Below are 19,263 nucleotides of genomic sequence, written 5' to 3'. Positions count from 1 at the left end.
CCAGTCATCAGCAGTCCAATCCCTGTACCTTTTGCAGAATATCAGTCTGTCCCCGATGTTTTTCCTAGAGAATAGTGGCTTCTTTGCTGCCCTTCTTGACACCAGGCCATCCTCCAAAAGTCTTGCTGCCATTCCCGAGCAAGCTCTGTACTGGTGGTGCCCCAATCCCGCAGCTGAATCAACTTTAGGAGACGGTCCTGGCGCTTGCTGGACTTTCTTGGGCGCCCTGAAGCCTTCTTCACAACAATTGAACCTCTCTCCTTGAAGTTCTTGATGATCCATAAATGGTTGATTTAGGTGCAATCTTACTGGAAGCAATATCCTTGCCTGTGAAGCCCTTTTTGTGCAAAGCAATGACGGCACGTGTTTCCTTGCAGGTAACCAAGGCTGACAGAGGAAGAACAATGATTCCAAGCACCACCCTCCTTTTGAAGCTTCCAGTAAGTTATTCGAACTCAATCAGCATAACAGAGTGATCTCCAGCCTTGTCCTCGTCAACACTCACACCTGTGTTAACAAGAAAATCACTGACATGATGTCAGCTGGTCCTTTTGTGGCAGGGCTGAAATGCAGTGGAAATGTTTTTTTGGATTCAGTTCATTTGCATGGCAAAGAGGGACTTTGCAATTAACTGCAATTCATCTGATCACTCTTCATAACATTCTGGAGTATATGCAAATTGCCATCATACAAACTGAGGCAGCAGACTGTGAAAATTAATATTTGTGTCATTCTCAAAACTTTTGGCCACGACTGTACACTGATTTCAATATGGACTGGCTTTCATCAGGCTGACCGCTCAAGAAACAGCTTCAAACTATAACCAGTTTCTGCAACCTGGTTCAGGTTATCAGTCAACAAACCAGAAATGAAATCATCAACAAATATTGATCACATCTTTACTAATGCTGCAGAAATTTGCTTTAAAGCAGTATCCAAATCCATTGGATGTAGTGATCACAATATAGTAGCCATATCTACGAAAACCAAAGTTCCAAAGGCTGGGCCTAATATAGTGTATGTTGATGATGTAAAGAATATTTGCTAATGAGGAGTGTATTGAGTTTAATGAGGAGCAACCAGATGCGGCACTTGACATGTTTATGAAATTATTTATTCCAGTTACTAAGCATGCACCCATTAAGAAAATAACTGTAAAAACTGTTAAATCCCCTTGAATTGAGGAGGAATTGAAACAGTGTATGGTTGAGAGGGATGAGACAAAAGGAATGGCAAATAAGACTGGCAGCACAATCGATTGGCAAACGTGCTGCAAATTGAGAAATCATGTGACTAAATTGACTCAAAAGAAGAAACTACACTATGAAACAAAGATAAATGACAAAGAATGATAGTAAAAAGCTTTGGAGCACCTTAAATAACATTTTGGGCAAAAAGGCAAGCTCAGCTCCATCATTCATTGAATCAGATGGCTCATTCATCACAAACCCACTGATATTGCCAACTACTTTAATGATTTTTTTCATTGGCAAGATTAGCAAATTTAGGCATGACAAGCCAGCAACAAACGCTGACACTACACATCCAAGTATATTTGACCAAATTATATATTATATAGAAAGACAAGCATTGTAATTTTGAATTCCGTAAAGTGAGTGTGGAAGAGGTGAAAGAATGATTGTTGTCTATCACCAATAACAATCCACTGGGGTCTGACAACTTGGATGGAAAATTACTGAGGATAATAGTGGACGATATTTCCACTCCTATATGCCATATCTTCATTTTAAGCCTACTAGAAAGTGTGCCGTCAAGCCTGGAGAGAAGAAAAAGTAATTCCGCTACCTAAGAATAGTAAAGACCCCTTTACTGGCTCATATAGCCGACCAATCAGCCTGTTACAACCCTTAGTAAACTTTTTTTTTTTTTTTTAATGTGACCCGTTTCAGGAAACTAAGCGCAGGTCGCAGGTCACTACTTCACAGGAGAGACATTTGAACGTAAACTTTTTTTTAATCAAAATGTTTTTTGGGGGGCAGAAATGCCTTCTCGAACATGTGAACTTTCATGTGCCTTAATAACAAACTCGTATGCCATCTGTAAATACGAATACAATTGTTAAATGACGAGCCTAGTTGGTTAAGCCAGAGAAAAAGTCAACCTTCCCGCTAGCCATGATTGTGTGTGAGTGAGTGTCAGTACTTACCTCCAGAGGGTACTTGACCCCACTGAGACTGTGCTCGGAGCCCTCTGAGGAAGCGTTACAGCGGCCCCAGTGGAAGGTGATTCTCCCCACCTTAAACCTGCCCCTCAGCCCACCTCCACTCACATAGAAGTCCCCCTCTGGGTTCACCGCCACTGGAGAGAACACACACAGAGCATTATTTGAACCCATTAACCAATATACACATACACACACAGTATATTGATGTGGCCTGAAGCCTGCCAATGGAGAACACAAAAACTCTTGCTCTCACGTGTACATGCACATACGCGCACATTCACACGCATATTTACATTCACAGCATGTAGGGTATTATATTTCATGCCAATTTCATACCAAGAAAGGGAAAAACAGCTTCAATTATCTCCCCACCAGAACCAAGTAATTGTACCATCAGTTTAAAAAGTGCCATAAGTATACACTATAACAACAATGCTCAATATTTGTATATATTATAATTAGACTGTAATTAAGACCCAGACCACCAGGCTCAGAGACAGGCAGTGTGGCTACTGAATAGCTAGCTGACTTAATGGCTGATTATTTTATTGTATTACTTTAGCTTTACAGTTTCATTACTGGCTGGTTTTATGATAAGGCTTCTGGTGACCTGAGAGCTCATACCGGTCTTGCCGTCATTCTTGATGGTGGTCCTATCAGACATCGCCTCCTCCCAGCCCTCAAACTTCAGCTTTTGGAACTGAACTTTGACCTGTGTCAGGTCCTCCTCGATGTTGATGGGCGACTGTCTAGCATCGCTGCATGATGGGTACTTGTTGGCCCAGTTGTTTTGGTTTAGAGTCCCTGCCGAGAGAGAGTTGAAATGTGTTTAATGCACAGTAGAAACATATTTGGTTGTGCCTCAGCTATATGAACTTGCCCAAAACAAGTACATATGCCGTTATCCATTACAAAACCCAACCCAGTTGTTTTCCCTTTTTCGGAAGTTTACTCTGGTTTCTTCCTCTCTAATCACGCACTAACTGGTTGCAGGTGTGCTCCTGTGGGAAGCTAATGAGTTAATCACCTTCAGGTGTGTCTGCTTTGATGAGATGTCACTGGGGTGATAGAGGGTAGTGCGCACTGCCCATAGACTGTTCACTCCGCTGTCGCAGTCTGGAACCAAGAGTACCCTGAACAGCTTCTACCCCAAAGCAATAAGAATGCTAAATAGTTAGTTAAATATTTACCAATAGCTACCCGGACTATCTGCATTTACCCTTTGTGCACAAACTTTTTTGACTAATCACAAATACGCTGCTGCTTCTGTTAATTATCTATCCTGTTGCCTAGTCACTTTATTCCTTGTTATATGTACATATCTACCTCAATTAACTCGTACCACTGCACATCGACTCAGTACTGGTGCCCCTTGTACATAGCCAAGTTATCGTTAATTTCATTATTATGTGTTATTACTTTTTTATTATTTCTTGTATCTCTGCATTGTTGGGAAGGGCCCATAAGTAAGTATTTCACTGTTAGTCTACACTTGTTGTTTACAAAACAAGTGACAAATAAAATTTGACTTGAAATTTGATTTAGAACTGTGGAGTTTCTCAAGCCATTCCTGGGGGACCCACAGGGTGTGCACATTTAGGTTTTATCCCAGCACCGATACCTGATTCAAGTTATCGTGGATTGGATGATTTGTTGTGCAGTTGAATCGAGTCCAATCCAATTCTTTCAGATCAACATAAAGAGCTTAGGAGAAAGGGCTAGGGTTGATCTGGGGTTGTGCATAGCACTGATGTGCCTATTCCACACGATAGAACAACTTCATGCAATGCCAATGTTTCATGTTAGGACTAATATGTTGGTAAATACTTAAATTAACTTTCATTCAACATCTACTCTTGGTTATTCTTTGCTTTGAATGTTCCAACTGGAATCAACTAAGGGGCTGGCAATATCATTTTGAGTGTAAATCAAATCAAACTTTATTTGTCACGCGTGCCGAATAAAACAAGTGTAGACCTTACCATGAAATACTTACAAGCCCTTCACCAACAGTGCAGTTCAAGAAGAGTTAAGAAAAGATTGACCAAATAAGCTAAAGTCAAATATAATAAAATGTAACACAATAACGAGGCTATACACAGGTGGTACCTGTACCAAGTCATTGTGCGGGGGTACAGGTTAAAGGTAATTTGTACATGTAGGTAGGGGTGAAGTGACTATGCATAGATTATAAACAGCGAGTAGCAGCAGTGTACAAAACAAATGGAGGGGGGGGGGGGGCTTTGGTTAATTGTTCAGCAGTCTTATGGCTTTGGTGTAGAAGCTGTTAAGGAGCCTTTTGGTCCTAGACTTGGTGCTCCGGTACCGCTTGCCGCGCGGTAGCAGAGAAAACAGTCTATGACTTGGGTGACTGGAGTCTCTGACAATTTTATGGGCTTTCCTCTGACAACGCCTATTATATAGGTCCTGGATTTCAGGAAGCTTGGCCCCAGTGATGTCCTGGGCCGTACGAACTACCCTCTATAGCGCCTTGCGGTCAGATGCCGAGCAGTTGCCATACCAGGCGGTTATGCAACCGGTCAGGATGCTCTCGATGGAGCAGCTGTAGAACCTTTTGAGGATCTGAGGACCCATGCCAAATCTTTTCAGTCTCCTGAGGGGATAAGGTTTTGTCATGCCCTCTTCACGACTGTCTTGGTGTGTTTGGACCATGATAGACAGTTGGTGATGTGGACACCAAGGAACTTGAAACTCTCGACCCGTTCCACTACAGCCCTGTTGATGTTAATGGGGGTCTGTTCAGCCCTCCTTTTCCTGTAGTCCACGATTAGCTCCTTTGTCTTGCTCACATTGAGGGAGAGGTTGTTGTCCTGGCACCACACATCCAGGTCTCTGACCTGCTCCCTATAGGCTGTCTCATCGTTGCCGGTGACCAGGCCTACCACTTGGTTGTATGGGCGTCCTAAAGTCGTCTTTGAGTTGCTTCATTGCTTCTACTGTAACGCAACTTATCCTGTCAAGCCTGGTTGCCAGTCTGTTTCTCCTTTAGCCAACACATAGCCTATGTCTGGCATGGCACAGACATAGGCTAGGCTAAAACAAGAACACTCACCCATACATCAATGAGTATGGGTGTAGTTTATTTCACTTGCCTTGAAGTTTCCACCAGATATATTTGGGATGCATTGCTTAGGCTTATGTAAAGACACCTTCTGAAGGGATCAGACACACACGCACACTTCATTACTTCTACATTTTTGTCTCTGCATTGTTGGGAAGGGTCCGTAAGTAAGCATTTCAATGTTAGTCTACACGTGTTGTTAACAAAGCACATTAACAAAGCAATTTGATTTGATTTACTAGCAGCATTTTATTTCCTTTTCTAACTGAATGTACTGTAAGTCCTGGGGTCCACATACTGCAGACAACCATCTGAGCCTGTCACGCCCTGGCCTTAGTATTCTTTGTTTTCTTAATTATTTTGGTTAGGTCAGGGTGTGACATGGGGAATGTATGTGGTTTTTGTAGTGTCTAGGGTGGTTGTAAGGTTTAGGGGGTTTATTAGAGTAGTGGGTTTATGTTTAGTATAGTAGTCTAGCTGTGTCTATGGTTGAGTGTAGGTATCTAGGAAAGTCTATGGTTGCCTGAATTGGGTCTCAATTAGAGACAGCTGGTTATTGTTGTCTCTGATTGGGAGCCATATTTAAGGCAACCATAGGCTTTAGCTGTTTGTGGGGAATTGTCTATGTTGAACGTTTGTAGCCTGTGTGTGTGCACTACGTTTATAGCTTCACGGTCGTTTGTTGTTTTTGTATAGTTTGTAATAGTGTTTCGTTTCATGTTCATCTTCGTAGTAAAATAAAAGAAGATGGCTTATTTTCCACATGCTGCGTTTTGGTCCGTCTCTCCTCCACACGATCGTGACAGAGCCAGAGGACAATGTGGCTGAATGAGGTCATACTGGGTTCTGGGTCAGACCATTAGCATGTCAATGGCTACACACACACACACACACACACACAGCAGCAGCAGCAGAGGGGACATGATGCAACAGTCTATTCTCCATCGTCTGTCTGTTGTGGGCAATTATAAGTTGCTGCTGGTGTGCGTGCGTGTGTGTGTGTGAGGGAAAGACCCTTTTCAAAAAAGTATCAAATGAGGCCACACCAATACAAGTAGCTATTGCACAGTTTAACAGCCTGTGTCACAATATTGTAGATATTTGGATGTTGGAAAAATATGTTATTGAACTTCACATAAAAGTTTTATAGAATGCTATGTGAAAAACGAATAAATACAATTTTCTAAATAAAATGAATTGACGGCCATAATGTGTGCATTGCGCAACTATTCCAGGATGAATCTGTGTGTACACCACGTAGAGGCTCAGATGAATCTGTGTGTACACCACGTTGAGGCTCAGATGAATCTGTGTGTACACCACGTTGAGGCTCAGATGAATCTGTGTGTACACCACGTTGAGGCTCAGATGAATCTGTGTACACCACGTTGAGGCTCAGATGAATCTGTGTGTACACCACGTAGAGGCTCAGATGAATCTGTGTGTACACCACGTTGAGGCTCAGATGAATCTGTGTGTACACCACGTTGAGGCTCAGATGAATCTGTGTGTACACCACGTTGAGGCTCAGATGAATCTGTGTGTACACCACGTAGAGGCTCAGATGAATCTGTGTGTACACCACGTAGAGGCTCAGAGGAATCTGTGTGTACACCACGTTGAGGCTCAGATGAATCTGTGTGTACACCACGTTGAGGCTCAGATGAATCTGTGTGTACACCACGTTGAGGCTCAGATGAATCTGTGTGTACACCACGTTGAGGCTCAGATGAATCTGTGTGTACACCACGTTGAGGCTCAGATGAAGGGAGGTAGGATAAATGCTTGGTTAAACTTCAGTTCTTTCCATTCAACGAGAGGAGTGCATCTCTGCAAGAGTAAATGAAGTATATTTTTGTCTTTCAATAAGTTTTTGTTGGTATAGTCTGGCTAGGACAGTTCTAGTTAAGTACTGTCCCTCTACCTAGTAGCCTACTTGTACTTGTGGCTGTGAAGTGTTGCAACATTGACTTCAACTGGTTTAAGGTCAATTTGTTTAACAATGACTCCACAGGTGGTTAGGAGTGGAGTGGCACTCTGGTGGAATTGGGGTTAGTGGTTAGCATTAGGGTTAAGGTTAGCTTTAGGGTTAAGGTTAGCTTTAGGGTTACGGCTATTTTCTCTAACCCCTAAATCTAACCCTCATCTTAACCTTAATCAGTAACCCTAACCCTAGCCACAAACCTTACTCCAAACCTAACCCCTAAACTTAAAATAGCCTTTGAATGGCAATAAATTTTAGGTCCCCACAAGGATAGAAGAACAAAACGTGTGTGTGTTTCTATGTGCGTGCGTGCGCGAGTTGAGTGAGTATGTGCTTAATAACTACTCTAGTATTTTGAGCTGCCAGTGACATGTAGACTCGTATTTTGAGCTGCCAGTGACATGTAGACTCGTATTTTGAGCTGCCAGTGACATGTAGACTAGTATTTTGAGCTGCCAGTGACATGTAGACTCGTATTTTGAGCTGCCAGTGACATGTAGACTCGTATTTTGAGCTGCCAGTGACATGTAGACTCGTATTTTGAGCTGCCAGTGACATGTAGACTCGTATTTTGAGCTGCCAGTGACATGTAGACTCGTATTTTGAGCTGCCAGTGACATAGTGTTCATTAATCACTGTATTCTTATCGGCAGACTCAATAGCCTTGGTTTCTCAAATGACTGCCTCGCCTGGTTCACCAACTACTTCGCAGACAAAGTTCAGTGTGTAAATTCGGAGGGCCTGTTGTCCGGACCTCTGGCAGTCTCTATGGGGGTACCACAGGGTTAAATTCTCAGACTGACTCTTTTCTCCGTATACATCATATATCAACGATGTCGCTCTTGCTGCGGGTGATTCCCTGATCCACCTCTATGCAGACGACACCATTCTGTATACATCTGGCCCTTCTTTGGACACTGTGTTAACTAACCTCCAAACAAGCTTCAATGCAATACAACACTCCTTCTGTGGCCTCCAACTGCTCTTAAACGCTAACAAAACCAAATGCATGATTTTCAAACGTTCACTGCCCGCACCCGCCCGCCCGACTAGCATCACTACTCTGGACGGTTCTGACCTAGAACACATGGACAACTACAAATACCTAGGTGTCTGGCTAGAATGTAAACTCTCCTTCCAGACTCATATCAAACATCTCCAATCCAAAATCAAATCTAGAATCGACTTTCTATTTCGCAACAGAGCCTCCTTCACTCACGCCGCCAAACTTATCCTAGTAAAACTGACTATCCTACCGATCCTCGACTTCGGCGATGTCATCTACAAAATCGCTTCCAAAACTCTACCCGGCAAACTGGATGTAGTCTATCACAGTGACATCTGTTTTGTCACCAAAGCCCCATATACTACCCACCACTGCGACCTGTACACTCTAGTTGGCTGGCCCTCGCTACATATTCGTCGCCAGACCCACTGGCTCCAGGTCATCTATAAGTCTATGCTGGGTGAAGCTCCCCCTTATCTCAGCTTAATGGTCACGATGACAACACCCACCCGTAGCACACGCTCCAGCAGGTATATCTCACTGGTCATCTCCAAAGCCAACAACTCCTTTGGCCGCCTTTCCTTCCAGTTCTCTGCTGCCAATGACTGGAACGAATTGCAAAATTGCTGACGCTGGAGACTTACACTTTCCTCACTAACTTTAAACATCAGCTATCTGAGCGGCTAACCGATAGCTGTAGCTGTACATAGTCCATCTGTAAATAGCCCACCCAATCTACCTACCGCATCCCCATATTGTTTTTATTTACTTTGCTGCTCTTTTGCACACCAGTATCACTACTTACACACCATCATCTGATCATCATCATCTGCTCATCTATCACTCCAGTGTTAATCTGCTAAATTGAAATTACTTTGCTACTATGGCCTATTTATTGCCTTACCACCTCATGCCATTTGCGCACACTGTATATAGACTTTCTTTTTTTTCTATTGTGTTATTGACTGTACGCTTGTTTATTCCATGTGTAACTCTGGGTTGTTGTTTCTGTCACACTGCTTTGCTTTATCTTGGCCAGGTCGCAGTTGTAAATGAGAACTTGTTCTCAACTAGCTTTAATGGTTAAATAAAGGTGAAATAAAATAAAAAAATAATTAAGAATAATAGTTGCTTGTGACTGGCTTGTCTTGCATGTGTGTGAGTAATGAAATAACAGATAACCACGGAGAGAGTGAATTAATGTAAGATTACTCAAGAAATCTGTCATGAATTTTGACGTTTTTGCAGAGGATATCTTTGTCTAACTAAGTTGTTTAGTGCAGTATTTCTACATTTTAAAATGTGCATGAAAACATCTCTCGTTGAATGACAGCAAAGACTTTATTGAAGAATCCCTACTGTTGACCAATCACCGACGAAGGGGCATAGAATTTGTCTCCAAACTTCGGCTTGCCTCCAGAAAAAAGGAGATCTTATACATTTTATTCAATGAGATAATGTCAGTCAGTTTACATGACTTTTATGAGTTATGAAGCCTTTATGCGCTTCATGTGCTTATTTCGATTACATAAATGCTTCAATTCACAAATGAGGACGTCAGCTGCTGAAAATTATCTCATAGAACAAAACGTAGAAGATCTCCTAAGCCTGTGTTTATCACAGACCTATTTTCAGCGTTTATCCTAACCCCCCCCCCCCCAAAAAAAACATGAATTCCCCCATAGTCTTTGGCCAACAAGCCAAGGAAGAGTTAGCCTCCGTTAGTGCTTACAAAAAGACACCATTACTGTTGCTTTCTATGCAAGTCATAGTGACTAGTTTGGTTTCATAAATAGCTTTTTAAACAGGGACGCTGAAGATACCTGGGAATTAATGTCCTATTTGAAAATCATCTGAACCCATTCCAGTTTCCCTCCTTGTTCTCATTTGGGGATTTGCATTTGAATATGTTTAATTAATTTGATCTTCATGAATCCTAAGATGTTTGACAGAGTGGTTTGGTATTGTGTGTGGAGAGAGAAACCAGGAAATGTATTGGTTATCATTGGAGGCCATTTAGGGCCTCGTTCCAATAGGAAATTGCATGGCCTCGCTCTCTCTCCTTTTCTACATGACCACTGGTAGGTGAAAAGACTGGACAAGTTTAAACTGAAATGCTTTAAATGATTAAGTAGGCATATTGGCCTATGCTTGGGTTATCAGATGGGGAGATGACACTAAAGTTCAGGTCAGAATATGACCCTAAATTTCTTTTCAACTAATGTTGACAGCATCTAAAAAATATGCACAATACTGTGACACAAGCTGTTGAACTGTGCAAGAGATAGTGTATTGGTGTGGTCGCAATACACTATCTCTTGCACAGTTTAACACACACACACACACACACACACACACACACACACACACACACACACACACACACACACACACACACACACACACACACACACACACACACACACACACACACACACACACACACGCGGGCTGCTGAGGAGAGGACAGCTTTTAATAATGGCTGGAATGGATTTGGTGGAATGGTGTCAACCACATGGAAACCTTGTGTTTGATGTGGTTGATACCATTCTATTGACTCCATTCCAGCCATTATTATGTCCTCCTTTCAGCAGCCTCCACTGACACACACAACCCCCCGGAACACCTGGGTCTCTCTTCGAGGTACTCTGCTTTAGTTTTTTTCAGCCATGGAGAATTCCCTGGTGGTGAGAGAATTCCCTGTGCTAGTCTCTGGGACCCATATTCGGAAAGTAGGGCTCCTGGTCAGGAGCTGCTGTTTAGCCTAGCAGTGCTTGTCTGATCTGTTTTGGATGAGACATGACGTGGGTTAGGAGTAGCCATTACAGCATAGACTGTGGAGCAAAAATATGTGTATTTCTCTTCAATTACAGTAGATACAGTTTTATATTATTGGGATGATAATATTATATGCAGGGTTGACAAAGAGTGAGTAATAAAGCATATTCTAAAAAAGAGATTTACTATGAAACTATGAAATTTACTATGAAATTTACTATGAATATTTACTATGACCCTCAGGCAGTGCACACAATCATCTATCTTTCTTCCCCATCTCTCGCGTTCTTTCACTAGATATGACAAGGAAAACTATCCTCTCTCTTCCCCCTCTCTATCACTCTGTTCTCCCCTCTCTCACTCTCTCTGTCACTGTCACTGTCACGACTTCTCCCTACCCCAACTCTCTCTCTCCCGCTTCCCTTTGCTCTCTTTACCACACAGCTCTCCCATACCTCCCCTCTCGTCTCGCTCAGCGTCACAACAAACTGAATCTGCTTGACACATGAGACTGGCACAACAATGGGGGCATTATGGGGCCAGGGGGGCAGGCAGACAGGGACACCCCTCATCCTGACTGCCAATGCCAGCTTAAACATGCCCCAGCCCCTCCCCCACGCCCCTGCCCGGCTGTCCTTGATAAACTTTGATCTATAGGCCTATTGCATAAATAGCATCAAGAGAGAACCCAGTGCTGGTCCAATGGCCATATGAACGCTACACTGACCCTTGAATAACTAAGATTAAAAGAGATCCCAGATAATGTTCAATGTCGCCATTGTCATTTATCTGCTCTAACCTTGGCTCTTGGACCCGATACGGACCTATATGTGGACCTGGATCTGGATTGGGGCCATATGGGGAACGGTAAGGGTTATTCTGATGAGGGTCAAGGTCATTGGGGCCCAGAGCCTCGCCGTGGAGGGAGCCTGCAGCCTCTAGGCCAATGTCCATGCCATTGGCGTCGGAAGAGCCACATAGGGAGTGGTCAGGGACAGGGGTCGAATAGTTTTGATCTCATTCTGCAGAACCCTGAAAAGGTGTTGCATCGCCTTCCACTGCCACTTCCACTGTTCCTGTTATTCGGCCTCCTACTCCAGCCTGATGTCTTGCGCCTGCTGCAAGACATCAGGCTGCTCCTGAACAGAAGGGCCATCTCCTCCAATGAGGTAACCCCTGGATCGTCTGGTATGGGCTCTCTTACTTCCGCCCCGCCTTCAGTCCCACCCTCCACATGGAGAGGTGGTCCCGGTCCTGGTTTTTCTTTGTACCGTATTGGTCCAATGATTGGTCCTCTTGTTTTTAAAAACAAAAAGATAAAACAAATTAACTTAAGCTAAGCAACCGCTACTCTGCTGAGCATCCCACCACTGCAACCAGTTGTCAGCGAGGCAACGACCAAAGTGGCAACGAGAGATAGCTGAGTAGGGTGCAATCAATATATGGGTTTTAATCCTCAAATTTGAAAGGCTCTTTATTCCTCAAATTTGAAAGGCTGCATACTGGCTGAATACCAGGCGGTGATGCTACCAGGCAGTGATGCAACCAGTCAAGATGCTCTACATGGTGCAGCTGTTGAACCTTCTGAGGATCTGAGGGCCTATTCCAAATCTTTTCAGCCTCCTGAGGGGGAAGAAGCATTGTCGTACCCTCTTCACAACTGTGTTGGTGTGTGTGGCCCATGATAGATTCTTAGTGATGTGGACATAGAGGAACGTGAAGCTCTCGAACCGCTCCACTACAACCCAGCCAATGTGATGGGGGCGTGCTCGGCCCTCTGTTTTCTGTAGTCCATGATCAGCTCCTTTGTCTTGCTGGCGTTGAGGGAGATGTTGTCCTGGCACCGCTGCCAGGTCTCTGACCTCCTCCCTATAGGTGTTGTTGGTGATCAGGCCTATCACGTCGTGTCGTCAGCAAACATGGTGTTGGAGTCATGTGTAGCCACACAGTTGTGGGTGAACAGGGAGTACAGGACGAGACTAAGAATTCACCCCTGCAGGGCCCCCAGGTTGATATATATATTTTTTAATTTTATTTATTTATTTATTTTATTAACCCCTTCGGAGAACAAATATCTTTTCGTTTTTTTTTTTACAGCTTCAAATCAAATTTTATTGTTCACATACAGATGGTTAGCAGATGTTAATGCGAGTGTAGTGAAATGCTTGTGCTTCTAGTTCCGACCATGCAGTGATATCTGACAAGTAATCTAACAATTTCACAACAACTACCTTACACACACAAGTGTAAAGGAATAAATAAGAATATGTACATATAAATATATGGATGAGCGATGGCCGTGCGGCATAGGCAAGATGCAGTAGATGGTATAGAGTACACTATATACATATGAGATGAGTAATGTAGGGTGTGTAAACATTATATAAAGTGGCATTATTTAAAGTGACTAGTGATACATTTATTACATCCAAATGTTAATTATAAAAGTGTCTAGAGATTGAGTCTGCATGTTGGCAGATGCCACTCAATGTTAGTGATGGCTGTTTAACAGTCTGATGGCAGTCTGATGGCTGTTTTGTACATATACATAACTTTTACATTTACATTTTGCATAGACATTTTGCATACATGGTGCTTTTATATAAAGCAGTCACATAACAGTAATACATTACCAAACAAACTATTTAATCCCACCCCTCAGCCACTCTCAGCCCATCCCACCTATCACCGTAGACCACCCTCATTTTATTTCCATGTGCCGTGTATTTTTCAACTGTGCTGTGATGTTTTACGTAATTTTTTTAACCTTTCTAATCGTATAGTATCCACAGATTGTGAGCTAAAGATGAAAACCTTTCCTACAAGTATTATTATATTATTTATTGACTAACTATGGCTTTCCAGATCGCCCAACACTACTATTTGTAAGGTTAATTTTAAGTGCATGTTGTGATTTTTTTTAACCATTCCCGGACCTGTGACCAGAAACAAGCTACATAGGGGCAATACCAGAATAAATTATCTATTGATTCTGTCTCTTCGCAACAAAATCTACAGAGCTGAGATTGTTGTATGCCCCATATACACTGCTCAAAAAAATAAAGGGAACACTTAAACAACACAATGTAACTCCAAGTCAATCACACTTCTGTGAAATCAAACTGTCCACTTAGGAAGCAACACTGATTGACAATAAATTTCACATGCTGTTGTGCAAATGGAATAGACAAAAGGTGGAAATTATAGGCAATTAGCAAGACACCCCCCAAAACAGGAGTGATTCTGCAGGTGGTGACCACAGACCACTTCTCAGTTCCTATGCTTCCTGGCTGATTTTTTGGTCACTTTTGAATGCTGGCGGTGCTCTCACTCTAGTGGTAGCATGAGACGGAGTCTACAACCCACACAAGTGGCTCAGGTAGTGCAGTTCATCCAGGACGGCACATCAATGCGAACTGTGGCAAAAAGGTTTGCTGTATCTGTCAGCGTAGTGTCCAGAGCATGCAGGCGCTACCAGGAGACAGGCCAGTACATCAGGAGACGTGGAGGAGGCCGTAGGAGGGCAACAACCCAGCAGCAGGACCGCTACCTCCGCCTTAGTGCAAGGAGGTGCACTGCCAGAGCCCTGCAAAATGACCTCCAGCAGGCCACAAATGTGCATGTGTCAGCATATGGTCTCACAAGGGGTCTGAGGATCTCATCTCGGTACCTAATGGCAGTCAGGCTACCTCTGGCGAGCACATGGAGGGCTGTGCGGCCCCACAAAGAAATGCCACCCCACACCTTGACTGACCCATCGCCAAACCGGTCATGCTGGAGGATGTTGCAGGCAGCAGAACGTTCTCCACGGCGTCTCCAGACTCTGTCACGTCTGTCACATGTGCTCATGTGCTCAGTGTGAACCTGCTTTCATCTGTGAAGAGCACAGGGCGCCAGTGGCGAATTTGCCAATCTTGGTGTTCTCTGGCAAATGCCAAACGTCCTGCACGGTGTTGGGCTGTAAGCACAACCCCCAACTGTGGACGTCAGGCCCTCATACCACCCTCATGGAGTCTGTTTCTGACCGTTTGAGCAGACACATGCACATTTGTGGCCTGCTGGAGGTCATTTTGCAGGGCTCTGGCAGTGCACCTCCTTGCACTAAGGCAGAGGTAGCGGTCCTGCTGCTGGGTTGTTGCCCTCCTACGGCCTCCTCCACGTCTCCTGATGTACTGGCCTGTTTCCTGGTAGCGCCTCCATGCTCTGGACACTACGCTGACAGACACAGCAAACCTTCTTGCCACAGCTCGCATTGATGTGCCATCCTGGATGAGCTGCACTACCTGAGCCACTTGTGTGGGTTGTAGACTCCGTCTCATGCTACCACTAGAGTGAAAGCACCGCCAGCATTCAAAAGTGACCAAAACATCAGCCAGGAAGCATAGGAACTGAGAAGTGGTCTGTGGTCACCACCTGCAGAATCACTCCTGTTTTGGGAGGTGTCTTGCTAATTGCCTATAATTTCCACCTTTTGTCTATTCCATTTGCACAACAGCATGTGAAATGTATTGTCAATCAGTGTTGCTTCCTAAATGGACAGTTTGATTTCACAGAAGTGTGATTGACTTGGAGTTACATTGTGTTGTTTAAGTGTTCCCTTTATTTTTTGGAGCAGTGTATATAACATTCTGTTGGTGGGAAGAATTTTATATAATAATTTAAATTGAAAAACTAAGTGTTGAATCAAGTGTAGTTCTTTGTATCAGTTCATGTACCATATGCCATGGAATCAGTACATCGAAAAACTCCCATTTATTTTGCAACCTGTATGGCGCAGCTGTCAACATTTTTATCCTCAAATGAAACTGGTATATTTTTCTATTTATGCCAGTTGCTTTCAGCCAATTTGTATCTTTAATATATCGCAGGCAAACAAGTTCCCTACCTTCTCCCTTCTCCACTTGCCTCCTCCATGTTTGTGGAAGTGCTGCAATCAGTTGGTTGTAAATTTGGATTGAGCAAATATTCCCATATATTTTCGATAACTGCATATGTGACATAACTCCTCCGTTTCTATTCATAATATAATTATATTTTAAAACATTTTGCTCATAAATAATGTTTTTTTTATTATTCAGTATATTTCAGTTTAACCATAACATTTGTTCTGTCTTTTCTGGAGGATAAAACTGATTGTAACCAGCTTTGTATGGCTTGTTTAAGAAAGGGCGATACTTTAAACAACATTTTATTTTCAATTATTCGGAAATGAGAAGTTGTAATCTGTATAAAGACAAAAAGGCAATTTTTGAACAAATTATGAGCCTTTCTTAATCTACTGGAGAACCATTTTGGGTTTAAGTATAATTTATGTATGAGTGAAGCTTTTAGTGAAAGGTTTAAAGCTTTACTATTTAATATTTGTAGCGTTCAGCACTATGGTTTGAAAGCTGAGCTGTAGATAATGAACAGCATTCTCACATAGGTGTTCCTCTTGTCCAGGTGGGAGAGGCAAGTGAGGAGTGGAATACAGATTGCGTCAGCTGTGGATCTGTTGGGGTGGTATGCAAATTGGAGTGGGTCTGGAATGAGGGTGTTGTGAGCCATGACCAGCCTTTCAATACATTTCATGACTACAGACGTGAGTGCTATAGTATAGTCATTTAGTCAATAGTCATAGTCATTTAGGCAGGTGAACTTGGCGTTCTTGGCTACAGGGACTATGGTGGTCTACTTGAAACATGTAGATTTTACAGACTGGATCAGGGAGAGGTTGAAAATGTCAGTGAAGACACTTGCCAGCTGGTCAGTGCATGCTCTGAGTACTTATCCTGGTAATCCGCCAATGTTAACTTGTTTAAAGGTCTTACTCACATCGGCTAAGAGGAGCGTGATCACATAGTCATCTGGAACAGCTAGTCCTCTCATGCATGGCTCAGCTTTGCTTGCCTCGAAGCGAGCACAGAAGGCATTTAGCGTGTCTGGTAGGTTTGCATCACGGGGCAGCTTGCGGCTGTGTTTCCCTTTGTAATCCGTGATCGTTTGCGTCAGAGCCGGGGTAGTAGGATTCTATCTTAATCCTGTATTGTCGGTTTGTCTGTTTGATGGCTCGTCGGAGGTCGTTGCGGGATTTCTTGTAAGCATCCGTATGAGTGTCTCGCTCCTTGAAAGCTGCAGCTCTAGTCTTTAGCTCAGCGTGGATGTTGCCTGTAATCCATGGCTTCTGGTTGGGATATGTACGTACGGTCACTGTGGGGACGATGTCATCAATGCACTTATTGATGAAGCCGTTGAGTGATGTGGTATATTCCTCAATGCCAGCCGATGAATCCCAGAACATCGCTTTGTACCCATTTCTGTGTGTGGAGTAAAGGTGGTCTTCAGTTTTTTTTCCACTGGTTGCACATGTAACATGCTGGTAGAAATGAGGTAAAATGGATTCAAGTTATTCTGCATTAAAGTCCCTGGCCACTAGGAGTGCTGCTTCTGGGTGAGCATTCTCTTTTTTTTTTTTTGGTCTTATACAGCTCGTTGAGTGCAATCTTAGTGCCAGCATCGGTTTGTGGTGGTAAATAGACAGCTACGAAAAATATAGATGAAAACTGTCTTGGTAAATAGTGTTGTCTACAGCTTATCATGAGGTACTCTACCTCAGGCGAGCAAAACCTTTAGACTTCCTCGAGCACTTAGCAAAAGAGTGCCTTCTGCACTGCTATTTTAGTTATCAGTTAATCTGACAATTCTCTCATTGATATCATTTACTTATTTGTGACCAGTTTCAGGAAACTAGGCATATGTCGCAAGTCACAATTTCACAGGAGAGCCATTTGAATTTGTACATTTTTTGTATTTATTTTTTAAATCAATGGAATTAGAGTATGGTAGCTAAAGAGATGGCGAAAACACCTGTCTCCGGATTATATCTTCAAACTAAGGGAAGCCGTGGCATGGCATCCGTGACAGGGAGACGCGTCCATCATGCATGATTATGTATACAGGTAGGAATATCTAGCATTTGCTAGCTACATTTTCAGATTTTAACACGTTTCTGATTGACAAAGTGGTTTCATTTCAAGCTAAAGTGTACTGCTAGCTGACTGGCTCCATAGCGGATATTATTTGTATCCCAGAGCTTTTTGCTTTTCTAGTTAGAGCCTAATGTTAGCTAGCTAACATTGAATCTGTTTGGTTAGCTTCCAGCAACATCATGCAGCGTAGTAACGCCATGATTTGGCACTATGTTCATTGTTGTTTAACTAGCTAATGTTAGCTGGCTGGCTCTGTAGCTAATGTTACATGACGTGTGTGATCTTACACGTTGTTTACCTAGCTAGGTTCATTGTTTACCTAGCTAGCTAGCTACATGTCTTAACCTCTCTTGGGTACGTGAGACGTTAGCGTCCCACCTCTTCAACAGCCAGTGAAACTGCTGGGCGCCAAATTCAAATACAGAAATACTCATTATAAAAATTCCGAAAACAAAACATATTTTACATAGGTTTAAAGATGAACTTCTTGTGAATCCAACCACGGTGTCAGATTTAAAAAATGCTTTACGGCGAAAGCATACCTTACGATTATTTGAGAACATAGCCCACTAGACAAATCATTACAAACAGTAACCAGCCAAGTAGAACAGTTACACAAGTCAGAAATAGAGATAAAATGAATCCCTTACCTTTGATGATCTTCATATGGTTGCAGTCAGCAGACATTCATTTACTTGATAAATGTTCCTTTTGTTCGATAAAGTCTCTTTATATCCAAAAACCTCAGTTTTGTTCACGTTTTCTTCAGTAATCCACAGGCTCAAATCCACTCAAAACAGGGAGACAAAAAAATCCAAATTGTATCCGTAAAGTTCATAGAAACATGTCAAACGATGTTTATATTCAAACCTCAGGTTGTTTTTAGCCTACATAATCAATAATATTTCAACCGGACAATAACGTTGTCAATTTAAAAGGTAAACAAGAAATGCACTCTCTCGGTCTCGCGCATGAAAAAGCTCTGTGACACTTTACGGTCCACTCATTCAGACTGCTCTTACTTCTTCATTTTTCAGAATACAAGCCTGAAACAATTTCTAAAGACTGTTGACATCTAGTGGAAGGCATTGAAACTGCAATTTGAGTCCTAAGTCAATGGATACTGTAATGGCATTGAATAGAAAACTACAAAACAAAAACTACTTCCTGAATGGATTTTTCTCAGGTTTTCACCTGCCAAATCAGTTATTTTATACTCACAGACACTATTTTAACAGTTTTGGAAACTTTAGAGTGTTT

General features: G+C 42.7%; 1 protein-coding gene across 6 annotated transcripts in view; it reads right to left on the bottom strand.

The window, feature by feature from the left end:
• LOC129855080 (receptor-type tyrosine-protein phosphatase zeta-like) overlaps positions 1-19,263 on the bottom strand; it is a 119,367-nt gene that overhangs the window by 42,429 nt on the left and 57,675 nt on the right. For all 6 annotated transcript variants that reach the window (XM_055922373.1, XM_055922374.1, XM_055922377.1 and 3 more), the window contains 2 exons: positions 2,810-2,989; positions 2,168-2,319 (listed from right to left, as the gene is read on the bottom strand). In XM_055922373.1, the coding sequence (XP_055778348.1) occupies positions 2,168-2,319; positions 2,810-2,989 (332 nt within the window). The remainder of the gene's footprint in view (positions 1-2,167; positions 2,320-2,809; positions 2,990-19,263) is intronic.

Source organism: Salvelinus fontinalis, chromosome 5, assembly GCF_029448725.1.
Source record: "Salvelinus fontinalis isolate EN_2023a chromosome 5, ASM2944872v1, whole genome shotgun sequence".
NCBI lineage: Eukaryota > Metazoa > Chordata > Actinopteri > Salmoniformes > Salmonidae > Salvelinus > Salvelinus fontinalis.
This window is presented reverse-complemented; position numbering and strand designations above follow the sequence as displayed.